We start from the raw sequence: 27,995 nt of genomic DNA, 5'->3' as shown, positions 1-27,995 counted from the left end.
GAGGGCTAGAAGTTAGGATGGCTTACCCACTCTCTGGTGGCTAGGACAGCCCAGCAGCCCTGGAGTAAGGTCTCAAAGAAAGCCAGGATGGTGCACTTTCTTGCCCAATGTCTTCTGCTGCATTTGAGTGTGGTCCATGGGTGGCCCGGGCAGTTCCACCTTGTGGTTTACCTGCCTCAGAACTCCAAGTGTCACAAGTGTTATCGTTATCTCTATTGTTGAAAACATAAAAACCATATTAAGATCTCTATAAGGTTTGAAGGCCAAGTTTTGCCTTTTTGTTTGGGATTTGGGCTACAGTTGAATTAAGTAAGGATGCAGGAGTTTAATACTGGCATTTTAGATCAGAGAGCAGGCTTTATCTGGATGGCATATCGCTTTTAGGGTGTTGCGTGGAATTACATAGTTAACAAAAAAGGCTTTGATTGATAAACAAGGCTGGTAAAATTATCAGGTGGCCAGTAACCTTGATTAAATGGTTTGAGAATTGTGATTTAAAAAAAAATAGCATCTCTTGAGCAGAGCTGAATTGTAAAAAAAGCATGCCTGAGCGGAGTGGCCAAAACCCTTTCACTAACAAAAGCAAGGCAGGAAGCATGACAATCCCTAGCCTGAAGTTATACTACAAAGCTACTGTGATTATAAACAGTGTGATGCTTTAAAACCAAAACAAAAACAGCCAGACCTGAGGCTCAGTAGAACAGACTAGAAGATACAGAAACAACTCCAGACACACTCAGCCACCTTATCTTTAACAAAGGGGCCAAACACATTCACTGGAAGAAAGATAGCTCTTTAATAAATGCTGCTGAAAAAACTGGCTTTCCATATGCCTAAGATTAAAATTGGACCCATATTTTTTACCATACACTAAAGTAAAAATGGATTAGATACTGAATACTAAAAATAAAAGGTAAATCTGCTACAAGACAGAATAGGTAAAACATTCAACATCCCGTGTAAACAAAGACTTTATGAACAAAACCTCATTCGGACCAGAACCATCACAAAGAATCAATAACTGGGACCTCACCCTACTAAAAACCTTTTGCAAGCAAGACAAATCACCAACAGTGTGAAGAAACAACCCACAATGTGGGAGAAAACGTTTTTCAGCTGTTCCTCAGACAAAGGATTACTATTGAGAACATATAAAGAACTCAAAAACACCAGTCTTCCCAGATTTAAAGACCCAATCCAAAAATGGGCATTTGAGATGAATACACACTTCTCAGATGAAGAAATACAAATGGCAAATAAATATATGTAAAAATGTTCAGCACACTGGTCATTTGAGAAATGCAAATTAAAACAACACTGAGATTCCACCTCATCCCAGTGACTATCATTCAAAATGACTGTCATTCAGAAATTAAGCAATAACAAATACTGGCTGGGCTGTGGGGAGCAAGGAACCCTTCCCCATTGTTGGTGGAAGTGTAGCCAGAAAACCACTATGCAAATCAGTATGGAGATTCCTCAAAAAACCAAAAGCATAAATAAGGAACAAAATGTATGATAGGTACTATGAAGTAGGAAGAAAATGTTCAAACGGTGAGGGGAACAAAGGAGAGGGAAGGAGGGAAAGCTAAAAAGAAAAAAGGAAAGAAAAGGAAAAGGAAAACATGGGAACAAAGTTGCTTTTGTAAATGGGAAAGGGCGGAGGGGTCCAAGGGAGGGCAGGGAATGGGAGTAAAGGCAAGTCATATCAGGTGCAGGTACAAATCTCTGTGATGAACATGATCACTATGTATATCCAAACTGTACCAATAAAGTCTGATTGCAAACGAATAAATCCAACTGTTGGCCTGTCACTTGTCTTAGTGTGTTAACCACGAAGTTTATTTTGTGGACTGTTCAATGAAGCTTTTCCCATTAGTGAGCCTGTGTATCAACAGCAGCAGCAGCCACTCCACCTCTGACCGTGAAGTTCCCAGCAGCCCGAACGTGACAGCTCCGGTCGGCCGGGGAGGCCTGTACCACAGTGCTCTGGGCTCGCAGCGGTTCAAAGCCGCCTATGCGCCCGGCAGGGCTCTGGCTCCGTCGGACCCTGCCGGCTGCCCGCATCCGCCCGCCGAGCTGTCCTCGGCGCCCCGAAGCCAGGCGCGGCTTGGGCGCTGCCTCTAGGCAGCTCCTCCTCCCCGCTGGCCGCCGGTCCCGCGAGCGCTGCAGAGTCACTTGGAAAGACTGGGCCGCTCTATGGTTTCCGTGCTGTGCTCCTCCTAAGGGTTTTTTTTGTTTTGTTTTTTTGTGTTTGTTTGTTTGTTTGTTTGTTTTTTGCTGCTGTGGTTTTGGTTCTGTTTGTTTCCTTGTTTGCAATGTCCGCAGCGCTACCTCGGAGGAGCCAGGAAATGTGTTGTTGAGATTATGGGCAAATACTTTCAGGCGACAGGTTCTGTTCCTAAAATACGTGTTTTCCAATCCAACTGATGGTAACGCTTAAAATGTCACATGCTGAAATGAGAATAGCTATCATTGCTAAGGACGGCATCATTGGAGCCCTGCACAGTATTCACAGCAGAATGCAGATATAGGCAGTTTCAATTAGAATTTCCATTCTAATTAGATTGGTTTTTATTTTGTTTTTTGGTTGGTTGGTTGGTTTTGCTTTTTTGAGAGGATCTCACTGGGTAGTTCCTGCTGACCTTGAAACTCATGGCAATCTTCCTGCCTCAGCCTGGCCTGTGCTGAGATTTATAGGTGTGTGCCACCATGCCTGGATAGATTTGATTTTTTTTTCTTTTTTTTAAAGTTTTATTTAAAGAAAGACTAAACAAAACAGAAAATGGATATAAATAATATACACTTTCAAAGAAAAAATAAACAGAAATCACTAGTTGATGATTACATATTGTCCTCTTACAAATAGTTGTTCAAGATACAAAAATAAAATATACAAAGAGGGGATTCAAACAGCGAGACTGCAAGCGGTTCTGTTCAACTATCCAACAAAAACTTAGTAATATAGTTATCAATCCTACACACTTAAACATACATGCAGTTATCCATATCTTCATTTATGTTGAAATTAAACAAAGCAGGCTAAAATCACTCTGAACAAAGAATGGTAGTATTGTTGGGTTTCACATCATGATACCCCAATCAGCACTGGGTACTGTAGTGTCTTTTTTTAAAAAATTTACTTAAAGAAAGACTAAACAAAACAAAACAGGTAGAAATAATACATACTTTCAAAGAAAAAAATAAAAAGTAAGAAATCACTATTTGATGACTACAGATTGTCCTCTTACAAATATTCAAGATACTAAAGTGGAGCATACAAAGTGGGGATTCAAACAGTGGGACTGCAACCAGTTCTGTTCAACTATCTAACAAAAACTTAGAAATATGGTTATCAATCCTATACATATAAACATGCAGTTATCTATATCTTCAATTATATTGAGATTGAACAAACCCAGGCAGGCCAATATCACTCTGAACAAAAAATAATACTATTGCTGGGTTTCACGTTATGACACTCCAGTATCAGCACTTGGTACATTAGTGTCTATTTTTCATCAAAGTATTTGTTTCATCATGTGTCATAAGTTCTCATAAACTGTTTATAGTTTCTACACATGCATGAATCTTACCATGTATTTATATCCTTTCAATATTAGAGGGAGAAACAAAACAAAGCAAGACAAAACAAAACATATTCCTATAATCACATGAAATGAAAAAGACATATAAAACTGCTGTACAAGGAGTTCTATCATGGTTACTGTGTTATCTCTTGTTATCTTGAATAGAATTGGCTATTTCATCAGACATAGTATATTTGAATATAGCAGTACATAACATATTAATAAAAACACAACTTTGTAGATAGTATAAAACTTCAAAAACAGGTAGTAATCAAACCAGAATGGATTCTGTAGTGAATCTTGTCATCTTTGGGTAGTTGCCTATACTCTCAGACTTGATACTATCAATCATATCAGATTTGAATAAAATCTGTCAATACCAAACAGCAATCAAACAAACCAGATTTAACTAAGATGTTTCTCTATCACATAGAACATTGTTTTCTCATATTTGATTTTCAGTCCATGTACTCTTTTTCATGTTAATTGTATTTCCTATAAATAGCATCATGTTAATTGTATTTCCTATAAATAGGAGGTGGACCTTGCCTCCTGATCTACTCCACATGTGGTTCTTTTTTTTTTAATTTAGTGTTTCAAGGCCATCTATATTAGAGATTACAACCAACCTTCTCTGCCTCATTTCTGTTGTGCTCTTTTTTTGCCACCAGTTGTCTGCTTTTCTTCTTCATTCTGTTTTCTGCTCCATTCATTGAGGTCTCTCTACCTCTGTTCCTGAAATTCTAGTACTTTTCTCTCTCTCTAGAATGCCCTGCAGTATTCTCTGTAGAGCTGGATTGGTGGTTGTGAATTTCCCAAGTCCCTCTTTGTCTTGGAAGCATCTTCTTTCTCCATTAATTTCTAGAGACAGTTTAGCAGGGTATATCAATCTGGGCTGAAGATTACTTTCTTTCAGGGCTTGGAATTTTGCTCCAGGCTCTTCTTGACTTGATGGTTGTGTTGAGAAGTCTGTTGTTATTCTGATGGGCCTTCCTTTATAGGTTATCTGTTTCTTGTCTCTAACAGCTTTTGATACTCTGTTCTACTGAATTTCTGGGATCTTCATTATTATATGCCTTGGTATAGTACTGTTTTGGTTGTAGGTGGCTGGAGTTCTATATGCCTCATACTTCTGAATATCATTTCCTTTTCCTATGTTTGGGAAGTTTTCCTTAATTGTTTCTGTGAATAGCCTTTTTAGTTCCTTTGTTTGTTCCCCTGCTTCTTCATTCACATTCTTTATTATCAAGGTATAGATCATCTTGTCATCTTCTAGCCTTTGTATTGTTACTGCTTCTTTCCTTGTTATTTTTTAAAAGTTTTTCCTTTCATAATCCCACATTGCAAAACTGTCCTCCAGTTTGGATAATCTATCCTTAGTTTTTTCAAGCTGATTTGCCATCATTCCATAGAGGGTTTTTTTTTTTTTTTTTTTTTGTCTTTTTCCTTTCATTGGTACCAGGGATCGAACTCACGACTGCCTGCTTGCAAGGCAGGCGCTTATGCCGCTGAGCTAAATCCCCAGCCCCTCATAGAGTTTTTAATTTCCTGATAATCTCTTTGATTCTGCCTCATGTGTTCTAAATTTTGTTTATATTCTTCATCAAATGGTTCTCTCCTTTGAATTTTTCCCTTCTGTCTGTGTCTGCTTGAGGAGTGCTTAGCATCTCTTTTATTAATCTTATATCTTGCTTTACTTGGCTAAATATTTCACTTTTGAACTAGTCTATGAGGTACCGAATATATCTCTTTATGTCCACTGGTGCTGTGTCTGATATTGCATGTTTGCTGTTTTCATTCTCCTTTGTATTTACCTGTCCTGGGTCAATGTTCTCAGGGTTGGGGGATGGGGACTTTTTCTTGTTGCTTCTTATTCCCATCTTTTTTGTTTCTTCCAGGAGGTCCAAGTTTCTTTCTTTGTTGGTTACAATTCTTCTGAAGCCCGCTGGCTTCCCACTGCAGTATGCTAGTAAGTTGCAAAGAGGGACAGCATATGCTGGCCCCTCTCCTCCAGATCAGTCAAACTGCTGAGTCATTCACTGTAGTACTATGTGCTGCCTCGTCTCCGGATCAGTCAAACTTCTGAGGCCTTCATTAGGTTAGTGTGTGCCACTGCTGTAGGGACTTGATTTCAGATAACCCATTGGGTCTCAGCCAGGTTGTGTGACCGAGGCCAACCTCACTCCACCAATCCTGTTCAGGAAGGAAACACCTGATTGAAGTCACTGCTGCCCCTTGTACTTGCCAGTCCTGCCCGGTCCCAGAATGTCATCTGCTGGAGCCCCCCCTTCTGTGGAATAGCTCCACTCCTGTCACTCACCACAGTTCAATGCAGGCTCCCCATGCAGCTCAGTTCTCCGTTCAGGTGGTCAACCCTGGAACTCAGTGTGACTGCATTTCCAGTAAGTCAAAGCAGCGAGATCTTGGATGGCTCAGCAAGTCACCTGCTGCATTGGGAGCACTGAACATTTAGCTGTTCCAATAATAGCACTGCGACAGTATGTTTGATTGGTTCTTCTCACCTTAGTTTCTTTTTGGGACTAGAGAATTCATCTTCCTCTGTTCAGGACTCCCCACACTGTATTATGTTGAATTCTAAGTTGACTATCTCAGGGAGCCTCTGTAGGCAGCTGTTATCTATCTGCCATCTTTCCTCCTTCTGCTGCCTTTTTAAAGACTATTTCTCCCCTTTGACACCCCCAGGGAATACTGTGCATTTTTGGGTCTCACCAACACCCTTGGTTTTAAATTTGTGCAGGGGGAGACCTGCTATTTACCTAAGTAGTTCCAAACCTTCTCCCTCCTGAACTTGATCTCTAATTATATTCCTTTACCTATTAAAGCCTGTCTTTCCCACCTATTCTCATTTACTAGTTGAGTTGCTCCTATTACTCTCTGGTTCCCTGTCATATAGAGCATTGTTTTCTCATATTTGATTTTCGGTCCATATAGCCTTTTTCAGGTTATTTATATTTCCTATGAAGAGCATCTCAGTGGACCCTACCTCCTGATCTACTCTGCCTGTGATTCTCTTTTTTTAAAAATTTAGTGTATCAAGGCCATCTATATTAGATATTATAGCCAATCTTCTCTGCCTCATTTCTGTTGTGCTCTTTTTTTGCCATTAGTTGTTTGCTTGTCTTCTTCATTTCACTTTCTGCTCCATTCATTGAGGCCTCTCTGCCACTGTTCCTGGAATTCTAGTACTTTTCTCTCTCTAGAATATCCTGAGGTAATTCTCTGTAGAGTAGGATTGGTGGTCATGAATTTCCCCAGTTTCTCTTTGTCTTGGAAACATCTTGTTTCTCCATTAATTTCTAACAATAGTTTTTCAGGGTACATCAATCTGGGCTGGAGATTATTTTCTTTCAGGGCTTGGAATACTTTACTACAGGCTTGTCTTGATTTGATGGTTTGTGTCAAGAAATCTGCTGTAATTCTGATGGATGTTCCCTTGTAAGTAATCTGTTTCTTGTCTCTGGCACCTTTTAATATTGTTTTTATATTGGATTTATGGGATCTTGATTATTATATGCCTGGTAGCTCTGTTTTGGTTGTAAGGGGTTGGAGTTCTGTATGCCTCACTTCTGAATATCATTTCCTTTTCCTATGTTTGGGAAGTTTTCCTTAATTGTTTCCTTAGTAGTTCCTTTGTTTGCAACCCTGCTTCTTCATTCACATTGTTTTTTTTGTTTTTTAAACCGATACTGGGGATCGAACTCATGACCGCCTACTTGCAAGGCAGGTGCTTATGCTGCTGAGCTAAATCCCCAGCCCCCTCATTCACATTCTTTATTCTCAAGGTATAGATCATCTTGTCATCTTCTAGCCTTTTTATTGTTACTGCTTGTTTCCTTGTTATTTTTTAAAAGTTTTTCCTTTCATAATACCACATTGCTAAACTGTCCTCCAGTTTGGATAATCTATCCTTAGTTTCTTTCAAGCAGATTTGCCATCTTTCCAGTTTTTTTAATTCCCTGATAATCTCTTTGAATCTGCTTCATGTATTCTATATTTTATTTATATTCTTCATCAAATGGTTCTCTCCTTTGTTTGAGTTTTTCCCTTCTTCTGTCTGTGCCTGCTTGAGGGGTGCTTAGCATCTCTTTTATTAATCTTATATCTTGCTTTACTTGGCTAAATATTTCACTGTTGAACTAGTCTATGAGGTACCGAATATATCTCTTTATGTCCACTGGTGTTGTGTCTGATATTGCATGTTTGCCGTTCTCATTCTCCTTTGTATTTACCTGTCCTGGGTCAATGTTCTCAGGGTTGGGGGATGGGGACTTTTTCTTTTTGCTTCCTCTTCTCATATTTTTTGTTTCTTCCATACAGGTATATATAGAAGACCCCAGTTTCTTTCTTTGTTGGTTATGATTCTTCCTTTGAAGCGTGCTGGCTAAATGATCCTATCCACTGCTGGCTGCTATTGAGGTGCAAACAGGAGCAGCATATGCTGGTCCCTCCCCTCCAGGTCAGTCAATCTGCTGAGGTCTTCACTGCATTAGTGTATGCCAGGTGTAGGGAATTGGTTTGGGGTAAACTGTTGGATGTCAGCCAAGGGTATGACCCAAGCCAAGCCAAGAAGGGAGCAACTGACTAGTCCCTGCTTCTTGTTCTTGCCAGTCTGCCCAGTCCCAGAATGTTGTCTGTTGGAGCCCCCTTTTCTGTGGAATGGTTTTATTCCCAGCACTCACCGCAGGTTGATGCAGGTTTCCCACCAGCTCAGCTCTCCATTTGGCTCACCGACCCCCAACCTCATTGTGACTGTATTTCTAGTGGGTCAAAGCGTCGGGATTTCAGGCCATTGCATAAGTCACAGTTGTGCAAGTATGGACACTTGTCATGGTTTATGATTGTGTCCCCTAGGCCTCATGAGTTTGCATTGTTCATATGTGATGGTTCATTGTATAGTGTGCTTGGATTGATGGTGTCAGTGCTCCACCCACATAGGGGTGGAGCCAGGATGTGATGTAATGGCAGGAAGAAGGTGTGTTTTTCTCTTTGCTGGTTCGAGTTTGCTGTTGTCGGCTGCCATGAACTGCAGCCCAGCCATACCTGCCTGTCTTGGAGCCAACTGAGTGTAGACTGAAACCTCCAAAAACTGTAAGAAATAAACCTTTCCTTTCCCAACTTTGGGCTTCAGGTATTTTGTCTCAGTGACGAGCATAAAGTAACTAAGACAACACTGCAGTGGGGGCACCGAGCTTTTAGCTGTTCCAATAGTAGCACCAGTACTGTTTGATTGCTTCTTCCCATTTTAGTTTCTTTCTGGATCAAGAATATTCATCTCCCTCTGTTTGGGACTCCCCATGCTGTTATTTTGAAATCGAAGTTGACTGTCTTCAGGGATCCTCTGTAGCCTGCTGTTATCTATCTGCCATGTTTACCCCAGATTTGATATTTAACTAGAATTTTTGAGGTTGTGTTTTGGAATAAGAAAAAGTTGGTCAATTACAGATTTTCCATTTTTATTACAAATTAAAATGCAAAGGGAACAGATATTTGCATAGAAGCCACTTGAACGAACTTCGAACTACTAGCAGCTCTGCATTCCATGAGTGAGCAGCTGGGACAGGCACTGGATCCCCCACCCCTGTCCCCCACCCCAGCCCTCTGTGGGTGCTGGCCCTGGGAGAAGGGCATCTCCCCACCGGTCAGTGACATCCTGGCAGCTAGGGTGAAGACATTTAGGGATATAAATGATCACAAGGGTCATCTCGGGCTGTGGCTGCTCTGTAGCCAGAGGCCTGGGCCTGAGCAAGTGGCAGCACTAGCAGTACCTAGAGTACCTTGCTCCACCTGTGGCCTGCTGCCCACCTAGGTGCGGCCTGTGAGCATTTGGGCAGGGGCCTCACCTCCCAGCTCTGGTTTTTTTTCTCTGGAAATGAGGGGAATGATACCTCTGAGTCCAAAAGAGCTAACACAGAAGCTCCAGTGTGACATGGAACTCTCTCAGAGTAACGCTGCCCTTGGTGGCTTGTGAGTTTGTCTATTCTGAGACCTTTCATTAAACATATCCAGCAGATAACAGTCATTCTACCTCAAGCTACTTACTCAGAAAAAATAAAAACACACATTCATGGGCTGGGGATTAAGCTCAGTGGTATAAGCGTGTGCCTGGCAAGTGTGAGGTCATGAGTTCAATCCCCAGTACCACCACCCCCCCAAAAAAAAACCACGTTCACGTGAAGACTTGGTGTCACATGTAAGTTTTCAATCAAGTTAGTAGTAGAAATTTTTTATGTTGCTTATTGTTAAATCTGAAGCTTGCAAGAAAGACATAATGGGCGGCAGAAAAATTTGAGGGGCTACATGGTATCAAGTTAACATTGATGATCCCAGCTTGAGGCATCCTGGAAGATGTTCTGGACCCCAGGCAGTCTGGGTGAGCCTGTGGTGCAATCTGGAGTGAAGCTTCTGAGTAGAGCACTACCACGAGGACCCATGGGTGTCCTGACCAGAGCCTTCTCGCTTTTCAGCTCGGGTGAATTCCCAGGCACACTCTGAGCCCAGAGAAGAGTCACCCATGGCGACAGTGCCCCGAGTGCACCAGGTGGCGACACATATCATCTGCAACTCTGCCTGGCCTGCTCCAGTGCACACCATTCAGTGTTGTGACTGAATGGCACAGGCTGGTGTCAATGTCCACTGGAGCAGCTGGCACTGGTGGTGTCTCACAGAGTCACAGGACAGGAGTCTCAGAGTGAATCCTGGATGCTTCTGTCCACTTAAGCCTCAAAGGAGGAAACTGAGAATTGTGAGTGACTGTGCTTACCAGCTGGAGCCGGGCAAGACCCCTCCTCAACTCCACATGCAGGCCCAAGGTGTGCCTTGGCCTCAGCCTGGACCCCAGGCCCACTCTTCCTACTCCACGTGTGAGGGCCTGACTCAGAGGTGTTGATTCTGAGCTGCACTGAGGCAACTGACACCACTGCGTGCTGCAGCCAGAGGCATCGTAGGGGTTCAGCAGCTCTGCAAGCTGCACATGGTGCAAATGACCACGTTCAGTTTCCATGCTTATTTGCATTTGCAGAAGTAGACTCAAAATATTTCCTGTCTAAAATGGACCCTTCTTGGTAGCTGGAAGTGTCTCTTGGTCATCACCTTTTACTCCATGGTTCTCCTACAGGCAATGGGACTGTGGACCATGCAGCGAACGCTCCGCTCACCATTCCAGAAGCCCAGTCCCGCCCGCTCCAACTGGGCCCCAGCTGGGCCCTCAGTGATCCCGCTTAGAGCCAGGCTCACAGCCTCTCAAGGTCCAGGAAATGCATTGCTGCCCACGCCACGGCCCAGGGTGTCACAGAGAGGCCTGGCCACTGCTCCCCTCTCCATGGCAGATGCATGCGCCCTATGCGTGGGGCCATGAGCCGCTCCTGAGGACAGGGACTGTGGTGCTGGGCACAGAGCCTCTGTAGAGCCCTAGACCCAGAGACCTCCATGCCAAGGGCAGAGGCATGTGGGCATCCAAATCAGTACTTCATTTTCTGCTTAATGACTGTGGACCTCAATGCACTTGTTTACCTAAGGAGCTTACTGAAAACTTTATTCTGGCTAGGGACACACTCTTGGGACTCCCACAGACACAGGCTCACCCAGAAGCCAGCTGTCCCCTCTTCACCCTTACACCACTTTCTTACCAAACTACCATGATGAAAGTGACCAGGGAAGCCTCGTCTTCTCTATAACTTCTACTGTGTAGTGATGAGATTTGTTTACTACAAGGATGAAGCCAGGCATAGCAGTGCACACCTGCAACCTTAGCACTGTAGGAGGCTTAGGCAGGACAATGACAAGGTCAAACAACACAGGCAATTTAGCTAGTCTCAAAAATAAACTGGGGATGCTGCTCAGTGTGAAGACCCTGGGTTCAATCCCCTGCTCTGTGTAGCAGCAGAGAGGGGAGCAGTTTTCATTGGCTTCCCTGCTTCGGGCAAAAATCCACCTTAACCCTCCTTCTGCTTTATCAGGTGGTTATCAATCATGTGGTCCTCAAAACTCCTGAGCTGCCCTTGGTCTTATTCTGACAGATGCAGCCAGTGTCTGCTAGGCCCCACTCTTTAGTTTGACCTCATGGTCTCCCCCAATTTATACAACCAGAAATTGATTACTGAAAAGTACTGGACAGTAAAAGTCTATATTGCAAGGAATCTATTCTGCAAACCCATTTGGCAGAGGGGCGTTGCACGTTACAGGGAATCAAACTCAGGGCCTGGCACTGTGCACAACAGATGCTGTGCCTCTGAGCTATATCCTGGCCCAGCAAACATTCCTGAAAAATCTTGACTTGATTAATGCTCTTGATAACGTGAGTAAATCTTACAAGTACTGTGACACTAAACATCACATGACCATGACCTTAACTGAGCTGATTCTTCCTCCTCCTTACAGGACGGTGGGTGATGCCTCCCAGCAGCGACAAGTAATGATACAGAGGGGAGGGGATTGATCCCAACTGCAGAGGAGGAGGAGGGGAAAAGGCTGAGAGAGCCCCCACTGCAAGTGAGATTCGGGAACTGTGTCAAATGCAGGAAATGGTGGAAAATTTTATAGAAAGCACCAACTAAATAAGGCTGCAGCAGCATAAGCATCGCATTTCTATGAAGTCCTCAGAAGGAGGGAGGCAAAGGCATATGTGGGTCAGGCCCTTTGCTAGAGCTGCACAGAGTCTTGAGTGAGCAGAGAGCAGTGATCCCCGCAGACGCGAGCAGTTGTCCTGCATGGTAACCCTGTCTTTCTCACATGGGCCACAGAGGTTTCCAACAGAAATGCAGTTTCTCTTTATAGTTTGTATTCTATTACAGTATTGTAATCACTTTTATGCATTTTTGGGTTGTAAAATAAATCATCTGTTTCCATTATCTGTCACGGGGAAACTTGCTTTGCTATGCAAGTGTTTTGGATTTATAATGGTGTTTCTGGAATGAATTATGCTCACAAATCAAGGCTTCACTGTATTTAAAAACCTTCCAATTTTGGAAATCAGTATTTCCAAATTTTGTGTGTATTTACTCAAACAACAACAAATGATGCTGTTACATACTCTTGTCAATGCTCACGAAGAGCCCCAGTACAGGTTGACAGCTTCTGGGTCCTGCACCATCTTGTGTTACAAAGAGCACCTATCACTTAGAATACCTAACAACAATGCTAACTGAAACAAGCACAACCAGCTTAGTTCAAATAAATACCCTTTATTAAAGAAAAAAGGAATATTGTTAAGCACCAAAACTGTATGTTATTACATCGCATGTATAACAAGAGAAAAGTGATTGATTGCAATACTTGGTGGACAAGTACTTAACTCTCAATTCAGGTGTAAAAAACAAGAAATACAAAGCAATACAGTAATTACAATGCAGAAAATTTGCACTAATGAGCAAAAGGCAACAGTCAAAACAATTATTGTAGGCTTTGTAGTATTGCTATAGATGCTTGCTTAGTGTTTTCTTTGTACTTTTAATACTTTAGAATGTTAACTGAGCATATTTCTTGTAAATCTGCAGGAGGTGCATTTACAATCCACTATGCATTGTCCACTTAATGTTGTGGTAAGAAAGCCACCCATGAAGCCAAGTACAACGTGCTAGTGTTTCTGCTTCTTTCTAATATTGCACTAAGCTAGTAAATGCTAAGTCAGTTTGCCAGTATGATGTTTACCCAGAATGGATGGAAACATGTCAGTTTCATTAGCTCTAAGGAACTTTACTCATGCAAAATGATCCACGACCTTCCACTTGTCATGAACCACACATCTGACGCCCTTCCTGGCAAGACACAGCACAGTGAGAAACCCCGTGAGACACCAGAGTTTGTCAAAGCTGCAGAAGTCAGGAGAGAGGACTGGGTTGTCCTCTCTGCCCATCCTGGAAATGCTGCCTGGTGATTATGGAGACTTCTTAGAAATAGTGAGTATTGGGGAAGCTGGAATACCTACCTATACTCGGATAGTTAGCCACAGAACATGCAAGTTAAAAAAAAAAAAAAAAAAAAACCCGTTAAAACAATTCTATAATCCGACACTCGTGCTTTTCATCTAAACATTGCTTTTCATCTTTTCTACCCACTCTACCTTCCCCAGCTGAGTCATTCTTTGTTGTAAATGAATTTAAAAGACAAAAAAGCAAACTTCCCCTAATTCTCAAAACAAGACTTCTTTGAGATCCAGTGTGACCTAATCTCCATATCTTTTTAACCTGTGGCTCTCAGAGGTACCTTCCATCTTAGTGTGGCACGGTGACTGTCTGCAGAGTGGCGAGCAGTCACACACCTGGAATGACATGCTGCAAATGCAAGCTGCACGTTTAGTCTGGGAAATACAGAAAACTGGAAAAAACACATAAATAATTAAATGGGCAAACATTTAATGTGTGTACACATTAATACACACTCTGTCCTCTCCCCCACCTTTAAAAACCTCTGCTTTACAAATATGACAGTTCAGGCAACATTATAAATTCATGTTGCAGGAAAAACTGTGGTACACTGTGTTTATAGGATAAAAAATAGCACACTGTTGCCAGGTTGGGAGCCAGGCACCTCCCTCTGCCTCTCGTCCTCATCCAAAGTGCACCTGCTTGCTCAGTCCTCCCACAGTAAGCACAGCCCTTTTTTTTGTGACAGGCAATAAATGGGAAATAAAATGTTACAGTTCACTTTATATTATTTATATTCGGTGTAAGAATTAGGTAAAACTACAGATCTATGCTTTCACTATCAAATGGCTGCATTTTAACAAGCTGTCTGTAGGATTCTGCAATGTTTTTATAGTTGTTTGGTCTGTGTTTTGTCATACAAATAACCTGACAAAGTATAAGATATCCTAACTCCTTGAAAGGCCAGTAAAAGACCCAACAGTACTGTTTCACAGGGTGCTGTCTGTTGTTATGACACCAAGTTTATTTAGACAGTAAAGCTAAAAACCCATGTGCTTATAAAAAATTTTCTTTAGGCTGGAAGCATTGACAATATAAACAGTAAATGGACTTGAAACTAGGTACAGGGAACGTATAAAATTAAGTGTGTTAGCTGTGCTCTGGTCCCATTTTATATAAAGAGGCTGCCCATCTGTTTTAATACATCTGTTTTAAAACAGTGTGGCTCATTGTGTCTACAGTGGCTGCAGCGTGCACCCCACTCAGCACATTTTTATGGCACAGTGCAGCTGTGCCATACGGGGCCAATCCTAGTTCAGCTTGGAGAAACAAGGATCTTCCCAACCCCAACACAGAGGAAACGAAAGTACTTTTGCAATGGGAAAGGTGCCCCTGTCCTCCATGGAAATACTGCCCCTTGGTCACAGCACTGCCTCCCGTGACCCTGTAAAATTGCACTTCACAGCAGAACGCTTTGGTTCCATAGTGAAGAGCTAAGGAATTATTTTTATGCTGCTCAGAAACTCAATAAGCCTGTATCTACACTTCCCAAGAAAGAGACAATGGTTTGTCCTTCAAAATCCTCAACCAGCAAGGTTCTCCTCACAGCTGTGAGATAGCAGTCAGGAGGGTAAGCCAGTGGGGCTGCTCCTGCCCAGGGAATGCTGCTATGCAGACACACATTTGGTTGCCAGTAGGGGAATATTTTAAACTGACATTCAAGTGAGCATCAGCATGAACTAAAAACATCCTCAAGTCATGATCTACTATTTTACACATATCGCAATCAAGACCAGATTGGTAAATTAATTCCTAAGTTGATTCAGCAAAAGTCAGCAGCTGTTTGTGGATATACAAATGATACCTTAACATAAACAGAATGGTCAAATATTCTGAGCCATATGAGAAATGCACGCAAGTTTGGACATGGAAACGTGTTCATCTGTAAGTATCACAAAACCAAATATATACAAATTTAATATTAAAGCCAAAGATCCTCATGGGGGAAAGGGGTTTTAACACCCTTACATGTTTTTTGTGGTTCTAAAAGTCCCTTAAAAATCCTAAGTTCAACTAGTAAAATCTCATCCTGATGGACAAGTGGCCCCTAGTCATTAGAAATTTTAACGTAATTTGTGAATGACTACAAAGGTGTGTCCTATTGTAATTCATCAATTCTGTGGACTAAGGAACCCGGATTTCCCCACCACACACCCCAGTCCATAAAGCTGAACTGAGGCAGGTTAGTGTGTGTGCCGGGCAGCTCCTCCTTGGCTGCCAACACTGTTTGGGAATAGGAGGGGGCAGGCCCCACCCTGTCTTGGCTGTCAGCACCCTGCACAGGTGCCGGCCGGTGTGGGATTAACCACAGGGTCTTTTTAAGTGAGCTGTTTTATATGGCATCCCATGGTTACACTAAATGGCAGCAATTTTCTCTCAACATATCGTTTCCATGGTTTTTTTTTTTTTTTTTTTTTTTTGATAATTCTGTATTTTCTTCTAAAGTTAAAATAAATGAATAAAACTTAGGTTATGAACCAACATCCAAAAACCTGGATATGGAATCCATGCAAAATTGGATGCATAAAACCAGCACATGATTTTTACTAAATTTTTACATTTACTTTAAAATTGTCCAAATATATTAACATTCTAACAAATGGTTTCTTCCTTGGGTTAAAAACCATACTTTAATGTGTTATTAAAGTTATAAAGGATACCCACTTGCCCTCTCATCTTGGGATCAAGTCTGTGCATTAGGTCTACATTCTGATCTTTCCAGAAGAGCTGTGTGAAATATGCGGGGAAAGAAACCAGTGTTGAAAATGCTGTGCAGGAGTGTTCTGCTCTTATCAGTGAACAGGTCACTGACATTAGCACAGAAAGGTCGTGTCTTACAGAACCCACTGTCAGGATACTTTTCCACAACTATTTTAAAGAAAAGAACATTTAAAAATGTCAAGAACATGAACATTTGTTCTCTAGGAATACTCAATACTCTAAGAACTGTGACTTTAGTTCTGTTTTCTGGGGTTAGACCAGCTTTAAGCTCTCAATAAATTTCCTGACATTTCAGCCCTAACATCTCAACAGGAAAGCCAAGACCTGTCCCGTGCAGAATCACACTCTACAGAATGCTGTAAATTACATACAACACATCTACCTTTGTGCAAGTCCATGCCAATCTGGCTGACAACCACAACAATTTCACTCACAGAGGTTCCCTTCAGTCTTCTTTACAGCAACCCTAGAATTGTGCATATATGCTTAAAATTCTGTGATAACAGTAAGGGCTCTCTCCAAAGTTCCGTTCAAAACATCTGGAGACAGTGAAATGCAGTTGAAGAAGCTTTGCTGATGGTCCCCTCTGCATCTTTGTGGAGCACATGCTTTTTCACTGTGGAGTAAATTAAAAACTTAAAAATGGTGCATGATAAAAATGGTTTGTATCCCTATTCCTGAATCTTGATTTTTGATTCTCAACAGGAAAGTCGTAAGTTACAGAGATCAAGTTCAAAAAAAGACAAGAAATTTGAAATATTATCAAATCATGAAGTATTGCTTCTCACAAACAAGGATATACATAAAATTCAAACTACTATAAATTCAGAATTATGAAGAGCTATTTAAAAGCATGGAAATAGGGGATTTAGCAGGCATAAGCGCCTGCCTTGTAAGTGTGTGGTCATGAGTTCAATCCCTGGTACCGATAAAAGCGAAAAAGACCAAAAAAAAAAAAAAAAGCATGGAAATTTTAACTTCAAATCCTTACAAAGTATAAGACTGTGTGTCCTTCTAAAAATATGCCTTGTTAAATGTTGTGGTACACACATTAACAGGTGTATTTCCATTGGCTTCTCAGGTGGTGAGCATCTTTATGAAGATTCTTTTGGAGAAGAGTAATGTAAAAAGTTTAAGTGCATTTCCATTTGATGTGCATTTACTTTCTGACCTCCAGCGTCCCCAACGTCTCCTCTTCAGAGCGTCACTCTCTACACCGATCTGGAAGTAGCTCTGCATTTTTCAGCAGACTTCTGTCTGTACTCAAGATGGCTGAGAAGCAAACACTGTCAGCCCAGTGTGCTTCCAGCTGCAGTGACTGAGTGTAGGTAGCCAGCATCGCAGGGCACGCTGGGCAGTGGAAGAAGGCCTGCCCTCCACTGGGGCCACAAGCACTGCCCACCTGACCCTGCTCCCACCATCTGCTGGGTGACTGGCAACGAACTGCCAGCTGTGCTCACTTCTGCTTTCACACCACCTGAGCCAGCATACTCTGGGTCTAAGGAATCCAACTGTGAGACAAACTGTTTAAACTACTGTTTTCCAAAAGAATCAGAACCAATCTTCTTTCGCAGACAGTTTTCGTGTCTCAAGTCAGCTGTCTGAAACAAAACAATAAAGTGTATTTTAGAAAAGCCTCTTTCTACAGACAGCGTGTCTGCATGTACCCTGCAGCCCTATGCAACATCCAGGGCAGACGTGGGCTTCTTTCACATTTATACAACAGGTCAAACAGGAGGCCCTTTAAAAATGAACATGTTTGCAAAAACAAAACAAAATAAAAATATTTTAAACTACAGACTTTGATAATTTAAAAAGCTGGTACAATCATTTTTATTTTTTTCCTAATATTGTATCAAAACTTAGTAAGGAAATTCAATCTAATATATGCACTCTATAAATTGCCAGCAGGGTAAGAATATTAAATGGTGTCTTTAAAATTCAATAGACACTGTTTTGGGGCTTTATATACTGATTTATTTTTTAGAGACAGGGTCTCCTGGTGCAGTTCAGGCTGCCCTGGAAGATACTTTGTAGCCCAGGCTTGCCTCAAACTTTTGATGATGCTCCTGCCTTGGCCTCCTGAATGCTGAAGATTATAGGCATGTACCACAACACCTGACCTGTTTTTGCTTTAACAAGCTATTTAGGGAACAGGACAGAAAACGGTCTTTAAATCAATACTTTAAACTAGGAGAAGGGGTACATGATAATAATCCTAGTACTTGGGAGGTTGAGGCAGGAAGATCACTCCAAATTCAAGAGCAGGCCTGGGCTACATAGAGAATTTGAGGCCAGCATAGCAAGACTGTGTCTTAATCAATCAATTAACAAAAAAAGTCAGTACTTTACCAGGACAGTTGTATTATTCAAAGTACTATGTTAAGATATATGTGCTTTCTCGGGTACAGGAATACACATACAGAAGACCAATCAGCCAGGAAACTAACACACACCTGAACAGACTATAGCTACAACATATGGCTACTGAGCACCTGAAAGGTGGTATGAATGAGATTACATTTTTTAGTTTGATTTAAATTTAGCATCTCAAACCACATACAACATTTTCCCAAGAAATAAATTTTTTGTTTTGGTGGAACATTACACTTTAACCATGAAATACAACCAAATTGAGAAGTCCAATCAATAAATGTGAAGTAAGGATTGCACTGAGAAGCAGACCTGGATTCCGAAAGCTTTACACTCCCCAGAGGTAGGTGGGCTGGCGCAATGCTCAGTGTGAGCAACTGTAGGTCCACTCACAGATGGCCGTGGCAACAGGAATGAGGGGGAGGCCACAACAGCATGTGGACTGTACACAGGTTTCACGTTAAAGGTACCATTTTGGCTTCACTGTGTCAACTCAATTTCACAGGCTCCTTTTTTAAATTCCCATGGGAATCACTGTGGAGAGTGGTTATAGTCTGTAACTGAATGCACTTCCGCCTGTCTAAAGCCCCCGGAGGAGGAGAGAGGGGAAGATAGAAGGAAGAGGACAAGCACTGTTAGCTGTGCCCATGGCTCCCTGTTTCACTCAGTGCTTAGCCTCAAGCAGCAGCCCCAGCCTAGACCCCCACTGTGCACTTCACGAGTTATGACAAACTAGTTGACTTAAAGCATATCTAAGTTTAAAAATCTTTAAGAAATACAACCTACGGCTAAAAGTTAAGAGCCTTTGATAATTATTGTCCAGTCACAAAGCAGTGATTCACCACTCCCCTAAGTTGTCTGGGTACAACCACAACAGTCTATGGTTCACTCAGTGTTTACAGAGTGTGCTGGCCCTGACCTTGTATACTACTGTACAACACAGCAGCCATCAACAGTCACCCTACACATCTTCCAGCACAGTCCTATGCAGCTTTTAAAGCAGCATACCAAGATGCACTCTGCTCAGTGTTTGAGATTCACACTAACCATTCAGCCAGCAGCTGTAAATAACCCTTCTGCCAGGTGAGTTATAGAATTCCACTGCTTTCTAATGTCTATGCATCTGGTAGATCTGGTAGTGGGAGAAGACAGACATGACCATGACAGCTGAGTGTGCCAGGAGGAGGTCATAGCAGGCCAGTGGTAATGAAAGAACTGAGCAATATACACATGATCTCAAAAGCCCAGCTATGGAATTAACCAGTGCCAAAATAGTAGTTTTTGTATTACTCAGACAAAAGGATAAACTTGAGACTTTTATAGGTAAATGGATGAAATGTGAAACTATACTCATAAGTGAAACAAATCACATGCACGTGTGTAAACATCATATTGTCTCAAGTGTTAGATGCTGAAAGAAACAACATATGTATATGTATATATTAAAAAAGATAGCTAAGACAGTTATACTACTGATTTCTTTGACTCCACTGAAGAGAAAGATTTGTGTTGATATTGCATGGACAATTGAATACAGATGTCTTGCACTCTGGGTAAATGATTTGGGGACAACAATGTGCAATGTATGTACCACTGTTGCGCCTGATTGATGTTTTTAAATTTTCTTCTTGAAATAAAATAGATTTGGAACAAAACCAAAAGAAAAACAAACAAAAAAACCCAAAACCAAAACCATAGCAGCTTTAGGTTCAGGCTTAAGCAGCAACCTGAAAAGCTACAAGCAGGAGGAGATAATACAGTAAGTAGCAAGAATTATAAAGCAGGAAGTAATCTACATATGAAGTAGACACACATATACGTACAGAATGGCACTCCTCTACAAAGCATAGTGTCCTATGGATAAGCAAAGAGTTTTGAATTATTTTGGGATCCAAAAATAGCCATATAAAGTGATTATAATTAAGGCTCCTATTATGTAACAGCATTGACCAAAATACTGCTGGACAGAATACTACTGACCATAATGTGGTGACACAGACCAAGAAGAGTGTGATTTTCATTGTGTTAAGAGTGGTACAGATGTCAATGGGTATGGCAGTTGGAAAGGGACTAAGAGGGCCAATTTTCCGATTTGGACCTGTGTCCATAGAAAAACATGAGATATGACCAAATAACATTGTTCATAAGGTAATAAATATATAAAAACTGATATAATTTACATTTTTTGTCCCAAGTCTTCAAAATCCAGTTGTGTATCTGCATATACTACCTTCTTAGAATCTCTCAAAGCCAGAAATCCTCATTTTTAACAAGTTCCAGGTTAGAATACTGTTATGAATCATGGTTTTTTAACTAATAAGTTAAAATACCTTTAATTTCCCTCCAGATCTTGGTGTTTCCCTTTTCCTTTTTGGTCAATGCTGAAGAAAGGAATGAATGAATAACAACAATGAGTCTATACAAGATACTGCATCTTGACGGTGACTGTCCCCCATTCCTGCATACTACCTTATTTATAGTTTGTGGCACCTGCATTGACTGGATAATTTGTGCCACTTTACATACTGCAGCTAGCTTATTAAAAGGAATGCATGCATGCAAGCAGCCTCAAGATCATGTATGCCAGTCTCCTATATTTGTGAACCACAGCCCTGAATGTAGGCAGACAGTGCAGTAACTAACTGTGATGCACTAGAGTAGTTTTAAAGGTTTAGAAAGCCACATAATCAGCTGGGTGTGGTGGCACACACCTGTAATCCCAGCACTAAGGAGGCTGAGGCAGGAGAACAGCTAAGAGTTCAAGGCCAGCCTGGAATACAAAGTGTGTTGTAGGCAAGCCTGAACTGCATAATGAAACCCTGTTCAAAAGACAGATGAAATGCTGCCTGACGGGAGGGGAGGGGAGAGAAAGGGAGAGGAGTGCAGAGGGCTACATAACTAGAGAATGCAACAATTTTACTAGACTGATTTTAGAAAACTCCTTTGCAGGGAGCTAAGACATGAAAACTCAAAACATGTTAAGTGAAGTATTTCAGTTAGAAAAAGCCCATTTTTGTTTAAGGAAGAGTGAGACTGTCACTTTACTTGAGCTATAGCTGTACCGTAGAAATTCTTAATAAGCAAAATATAAAAAATAGCATTTACATATAGTCTTCAAAAGTACCTTTTGTGTTAGTTTCAGTAAACTACAGAATTAAGATCTGAAATTTACAAATCTATAATCCATGCTACAGGAAGGCTGTTTAATACCCAATGGGCCTCAGATTCAAGATATATGGGACCCCATCAAGCAATATAAACCCTTCACTGAATGATACCAAAGACCACGTGCCATTTACCCATCAGTTCTCCCAGTCTGTGCAGTGCAAGGCCTCCTCCTCATCCTCCGATTCAGGGGATGCTTCTTTGATTCTTCTCAGAGCTTCGTGGATGCTCCGTGTTAGTGGGTCTGTGTCAGGCAGTAGTGTGAAAGACTCTCTCAAAACTTCCTTCTGTACCTTCTTCAATTTGACTCCTTTCCTTATTTGTGCCAAGATATTGTTACTATCATCTTCATCAGGAAAAGGAGGCAGAGTTCGTTGTTCAACTTTTTTCAGGTGAAAACTACCACGCTTCAAGGATGCTAGCACCTCATCCATGGGCGAGCTCACTTTGGAAAATGAAACAAAACAGCTTAAAGTCAAACTCTGTGACCACTGGCATTCTGGACTACAACCACCCAGATGTGGAAATACCAGTTACAAAGGCAGCCAGCAACAGTGGAAAGAGGCTCTCAGGGTGGAAGGGGCCCTATTTTGTTCTTGTTTAAAAAATCCTGAAAAATTAGAGGGCAAATACTGCTGCTCCTCCATCATATTCCCAGAGCAAGGCACAGCGGAGAGCTGGCTGAGCTGGAAGCAGCCTCAGGACTGAGGAGACTCCTGGGTTAGACGTCTACCCCCAAAAATGGACCATCCACTCACTGTGGGGGACCATGCTCTGAAATTTTACCCAGATTGTGGTAAGAAATATTTTATAGAATATTCTCTCCAATTACATGTGAGATGCAAACTGCTTCATACAAATTTGTCCTAGGTAAACTGAAAGCTTCTCAAAGGTCAGGAGATTCTTTCCTCATATTTTTGGGAATAACTTTACTGAAGTGTGTTTGACATGCAATAAACTGTACACATTCTCTCCATTCTTTGCCTTTATTTTTATAAAGACTATAACAAGGTACTTAATACCAAAATGTGACCAAATGTCTCATGATCTGCTAATGTCTCTCTACCACCCTTGCCATGGTTCCAGGGATGGAACCCAGGGCCTTTACATATCTATCTTTTTTTTTTTTTTTTTTGGTACCAGGTCTTGAAATCCAGGCAGGCACTTATGCTGCTGCACTGTATTTCCTTCCAGCCCTATATTTATTCCCTTCCTCCCTTTCTTTCAGTTCCAGGAATCAAACTGGGGACTTTGCGCTTGCCAGGCAAGTGCTTATGCCACAGAGCTGTTTCACTGGCCCACTACATTTTCTGTTTTGAGAAAGGGTTTCATTGCATTGTCGAGGCTGGACTCAAACATACTACCCTCCTATCTCAGCCTCCCAGAGAATGAGGGTTACAGTGTGTGCCACCCTGCCTGGCTCTTCTCCATTTCCTAGAGTATTTCCCATTTCTCCCTAGTTCTGAGGACTGAACATATCTCACACAAGCCAGGAAAGTGTCCCACTGCTGAGCCACACTCCCATCCCATAAGTACTTTATTTTCTAGTTTTAAAATCAGATTTTCTCTACAGAACCAAAGGAACCACCACCAAATAGGTCAAATGTCATCATGTCAGAAAATATCAACACAGTAATGTCTGGTGAAGGTCTACATCTGTGTGTCTGTACATGTTTGTTTCTTTGGACTATTAAGAATTTTCCTCTGATGGGACCTTGAGACCTGTGTGCTATCAATAAATGTCTTGAGCTCTATATAGCAGGTGGTTGTGTCTAGCAAGCGATCACACAAACATCTGCAGAGCTTACCTCTCCTCCTCTCCAAGCTTTCTGTGGTTTTCCTGAGCTTTCTCCGGGCACTGAGCAGCTGGCTGCTGTCAAAGAGGTGTGCTGAGGGTGCGTTGGCTGACTTTGGGATCCTCTTCTCAGTCCCATCCTTTCTGGGCGACCCTGTCTCCAGTGTCTCTGCAGTGACAGCACTGTCCTTCAGGACAGGCAGAGGCGGAGGCGGAGGTGGTGGTGGTGGTGGTGGTGGTGGTGGTGGTGGCGGCAGGGGTGTGGGCAGAACCGGCGTTGGTAGTGGATGTGCCATGACAGAAGGTAGTTTGAGGTCATTACTAGTCAACAGTGGAAGGGATGCAGTGGGAGGTGGTTCAGAGGTGACCCCACTAAGAGGTAATGACGTGTTTTCAAGTTGTGCTAGGGAAGAGTCTTCAAGTTGAGTGAGGCTCTGGAGACCCTGGGGTGCTGCTATCTGTGGTGGCCCAGGCTGGCCGCAGCCTCCCTCCTGCTTGGGGGGCTCTGCCTGCTGGGGCCCGGGTGTAGAGTCACACTGGTCCTCCCGGGGTGCAGGGCTTGCTGTGCTCCTCCTCCTTGCATGAGCCAGCCGTAACCTGGTTGACTTGAGTATGACTTGCCCTGGATATTTCTAAATAGCAAAAATGAGTACAACGGGGGTGGTTACACTAAAACCATGACATGTGAACAAAGCCTGTTATGTCCTCTTTTTTTTTTTTTTTATATGTCCTCTTTCAATTCAAAGGTTATTTTGGATCCCACCTGATTTTTCAGGGAAGCAACAAAATATGAATACCAATGTATAATACTTCTCAAGCAATTACCATAATCCTTTTACTGTTTATCAGAGATTTGGTAAGGCCTGGTTTCTTCTAATCTACTGACATTATCAACTGTCCAGTCAGATAATATTAACAAAAATGTATAGAACTACTGATTTAAATGGAAAAATAAATTGGATATAAAATATGCAACATAATAAAACTTATGCTACTGGTCTTTTCAAATGCTTACAGGTTTTCTAAAAGACTACGTGGTGTGTTAGGATGCCCTTTGAAGACAAAGGGATACGGTGTGATGCTGCTGGGCAGCAGCCTCCCCATGCTGCTTTCACGTGGGAAGCCCTGGTCAGGCCTGTGAGAAATGCTGTGGGCATCACTTCCTCAGCAGCCTCTGTTAGTTGTGCCTGCCACCCCTCTCTCCCACATGATGCCTGGGCCTGCCTGAAGCTCACATGGCTCTGTTGAGGGGACCCTGTGGTCCAGAGGAATAAGGTGAGGCTTCAGTACTACGGAGACCGAGGCAGGAAGATCACTGCAAGTTTGAGGCCTGTCTGGGCTATATAATGAGTTTAAAGCCAGCTTAAACTACAGAGTAAGACTCTGTGTCCAAATAAATAAATAAATAATAATATAAATGTGTGTGTGGAGAGAACAAAGTTTTAAAAAGGAACACCACAGAAACCTTACAATAGAAATGCATGTGCAACTGTCTGATAGCAGTGAAAGCTAGGCATGGGGGCACATGTTTGAAATACCAGCACTCAGAAGGCTGACATTGGAGGGCTGTGAGGTATGTGGCCAGTGTGGGCTATATAGTGAGTTCAAGGCCAGTACAGAGGTCATAGCAAGACCTTGTCTCAAATAAACAAAAACAAAAAACAAAGCAAAAAAAAGAACACAAAAACAGAAAAGGCAAGGGAAAGCAAGCAGGTCACATGGCATTCATTACCTGTTTGAATGTCCGGAGTCTGTCCAGCGTCTTCTGCCTCTCCTGACTTACCCAGGTACTTTTTTTCCCCTCTTCATCATGTAATCTTTCTCTTTTCTGGTAAATGATAACAATTTTTGACTATATTGGTGCTGGCAGGGCAGGGAGGGTTTTCTTACAATATAGCACAGATTTGAGTCCTGATATGTTCTACTGAACATATTGTGTTTTGCTTTGTTAGACAAGGTCACCATATGTAATCAAGGTTGGCTCCAAACCCATGATCCTTCTGCCTCAGCTTCTCAAGTGCTGGGATTACAGGTGTGTAGTATGACTCCTGGCCTAAAATGCAAAGCTTTAACACAAGTCACTGTTTCACAAATTTACTCATATAATGAACCAAAATGTAATCTTCTCTGAACTAAAAATTGCTTTTATCTTGGTTTGATATTAAACAATTTTAGAATAAATACTTCTAAGATACCATATTTTGCTAATTCAAATACAGTTCACTCTAAAAATAAAATTAAGGTCCAGGGATATGGCTCACATGGCATACACACCTGCCTGACAAGCGCAAGGTCCTGAGATTGATTTCTAGTACCAAAATAATAATAAGCCAGATGTGGTGGCTTATCCTATAATCCCAGCATTTTGAGAGGCTGAGGCAGGAGGATACCAAGTTGCAATCCAGCTCAGGCAACATAGTGATTAGTGAAACCTGCCTAAAAAAGGATGGGGGATATAGTAAATCTCTGCAAAGAGCCTAGGAATCCATCCCCAGTATTGGAAAAATTAGAAATTTTTCTAAAAGTTAGCAACTTTTAGATTTAGATAGTATACATATTTCTACCAAAATAACCAGCAAGTAGAGAAAATAATGCTTCTCTGTAATCCCTGCATTTAGAAGGCGGAGGTAGGAGGGTTGTTATGACTTTGAGGTCTACAAAGTTAAGACCCTTTTTTAAATGAAACAAAACAAAATATGCTTTAAACACTATTCACAAATCATTTGGCTTAATACTGTACCACATAGCTGGCAGTTACCTATTCAGAAATTTAAAACTTTTCTCATCTTGCTGAGTCACTTAAAAGGTGTGTAACATAATCTTATTTTGACAGAATGCATCTAAATTACAAATGACAGACAGATGGGAGCCAACTCTCCAGTAGGTAAACTAGCTGTGACTGTTTTCCTGCTTTGTTATTCAAATACTGGAGAGTCAGTAAATCTGGTCATTTCACTTAGAAACTGATCTGCCTCTCTCCCATCCTTTCCCATCTTCTTTTTGAAATCCACTCAATGCTCTTCTGTGTCCTGCATTCCCATAGCTTTCTCTGGACAGCATCTTGTCAGGGAGAACCTTGGTAATGGGAAGCCAGGAGGATGACATTTGCTTCTCTTCAATTTCTAAAAACAGGCTGGGTCATGAAAACTATGGATGAGAACCACCAAAAAGTTATGTGATGGGCTAATTAGTTTGAGTAAGATATAATTTAATAACATAATATTTATATAAGGATATAAAACATCTCAGAGCCTAAAATATATATACATGGACAAAAAATACAAAGAGCAGTATAAAATAAGCAAAACCTAAACAAATTCCTACATTACTAAAAAAGGAAACTGAGCATTGTTTGAATCATCAATGACTGCCACTAGAATAATCATTGAACTAGAACCTTCTAATTAAAAACAGGCAGTTGGACTTCCGGGAGAACACGGTGGATAGATAACAGCAGCTATGGAGGTTCTCTGAGATAGCCAGCTTAGAATCCAGGAATTGTGCGGTGTGAGGAGTCCTAAGCAAAGGGAGATATACCCTGTCGACCCAGGAACAAACTAAGCTGAGAGAAACCAACTGGAAATGCAATCCTGATGCTATGACCGGTAAAATCTCAGCACCGAAGCTGGAACCTGCGCCTCTGGACACTGTGATTTGAATTTTCTGCCCCTGCTGCGTCTGAAATCTGCACAGCAGGGATAGAAACGAGTGGGAATCGGCGAATGGAGTTGAGAGCAGGACTGGTGGGGAGCCCTGCATCGACCTGCGGTGAGAGGAACGGGGACCCTTTCATAGACTAGGAGGCTCCAACAGAAGACATTCTGGGACCGGGCAGACTAGCCAGAACAGGATGCTGCAGTGACATTAGTTGCATATTCCCCTTTCAAGCAGGATTGGTGGGGAACACCTAACCTGGGTAAAGCCGCAGACTAAGACCCAGTAGGCTAGCGCAAACCAGGTCCCAGCACCTGGCGGTGCACCCTAGTAGTGAAGCCTTCAGCAGGTTGATGTGGAGGGGCAGGCCCAACATACGCTGCCCTGGTCTGTCTCCCTAGTACACTGCAGTGGGCAGGAACGCCTAGCCGGCAGATTCAAACAAACTGTAACTGACGAAGAAAGACACTGGGCCTCTTACGCCTATATGGAAGGAACAAAAAATATGAGAAGAGGCAACAAGAAAGGGTCCTCGGTCCCCAACCCTGAGAACACTGATCCAGGAAAGGTAAATGCAAAGGAGAATGAGAACAGAAAACATGCAATATCAGAAATCCAATAGACATAAAGCCATTTCTCCAGAACCTCACAGACGAGTTCAAAAGTGAAGTACTTAACGAAGTAAAGCAAGATGTAAGTAGAATCGTGAGAGAAATGCTAAGCAACTCCCAAGAAAAAACAGATGGTGGAATGAAA

General features: G+C 41.9%; 2 protein-coding genes across 4 annotated transcripts in view; one reads left to right on the top strand and one right to left on the bottom strand.

The window, feature by feature from the left end:
• Homer1 (homer scaffold protein 1) overlaps nucleotides 1–8,726 on the top strand; it is a 167,340-nt gene extending 158,614 nt beyond the window's left edge. The window contains exon 10 of the mRNA XM_063258414.1: nucleotides 7,929–8,726. Coding sequence (XP_063114484.1) covers nucleotides 7,929–7,938 — 10 coding nt within the window. The 3' untranslated portion in view covers nucleotides 7,939–8,726. The remainder of the gene's footprint in view (nucleotides 1–7,928) is intronic.
• A 4,044-nt stretch (nucleotides 8,727–12,770) lies between these two features.
• Nucleotides 12,771–27,995, bottom strand: part of Jmy (junction mediating and regulatory protein, p53 cofactor) — a 90,459-nt gene continuing 75,234 nt past the window's right edge. Inside the window, exons 8-12 of one of the 3 annotated variants that reach the window (XR_010050588.1) lie at nucleotides 25,318–25,413; nucleotides 23,599–24,217; nucleotides 21,925–22,235; nucleotides 20,956–21,006; nucleotides 12,771–17,853 (exon numbers count right to left, since the gene is read on the bottom strand). Coding sequence is in view for 2 of the 3 variants with exons in the window: in XM_063258409.1 (XP_063114479.1) it covers nucleotides 21,928–22,235; nucleotides 23,599–24,217; nucleotides 25,318–25,413 (1,023 nt within the window). In the remaining variant the exon portion in view is untranslated. Of the gene's footprint in view, nucleotides 17,854–20,955; nucleotides 21,007–21,913; nucleotides 22,236–23,598; nucleotides 24,218–25,317; nucleotides 25,414–27,995 lie in introns of all 3 variants that reach the window. The other 2 variants (XM_063258409.1, XM_063258408.1) reach the window with 2 other exon arrangements.

Source organism: Cavia porcellus, unplaced genomic scaffold, assembly GCF_034190915.1.
Source record: "Cavia porcellus strain 051 isolate PalLab524CR breed Dunkin Hartley unplaced genomic scaffold, mCavPor4.1 scaffold_11, whole genome shotgun sequence".
Lineage (NCBI taxonomy): Eukaryota > Metazoa > Chordata > Mammalia > Rodentia > Caviidae > Cavia > Cavia porcellus.
The sequence above is the reverse complement of the archived record's forward strand: the minus strand, read 5'-3'. Positions and strand labels throughout refer to the sequence as shown.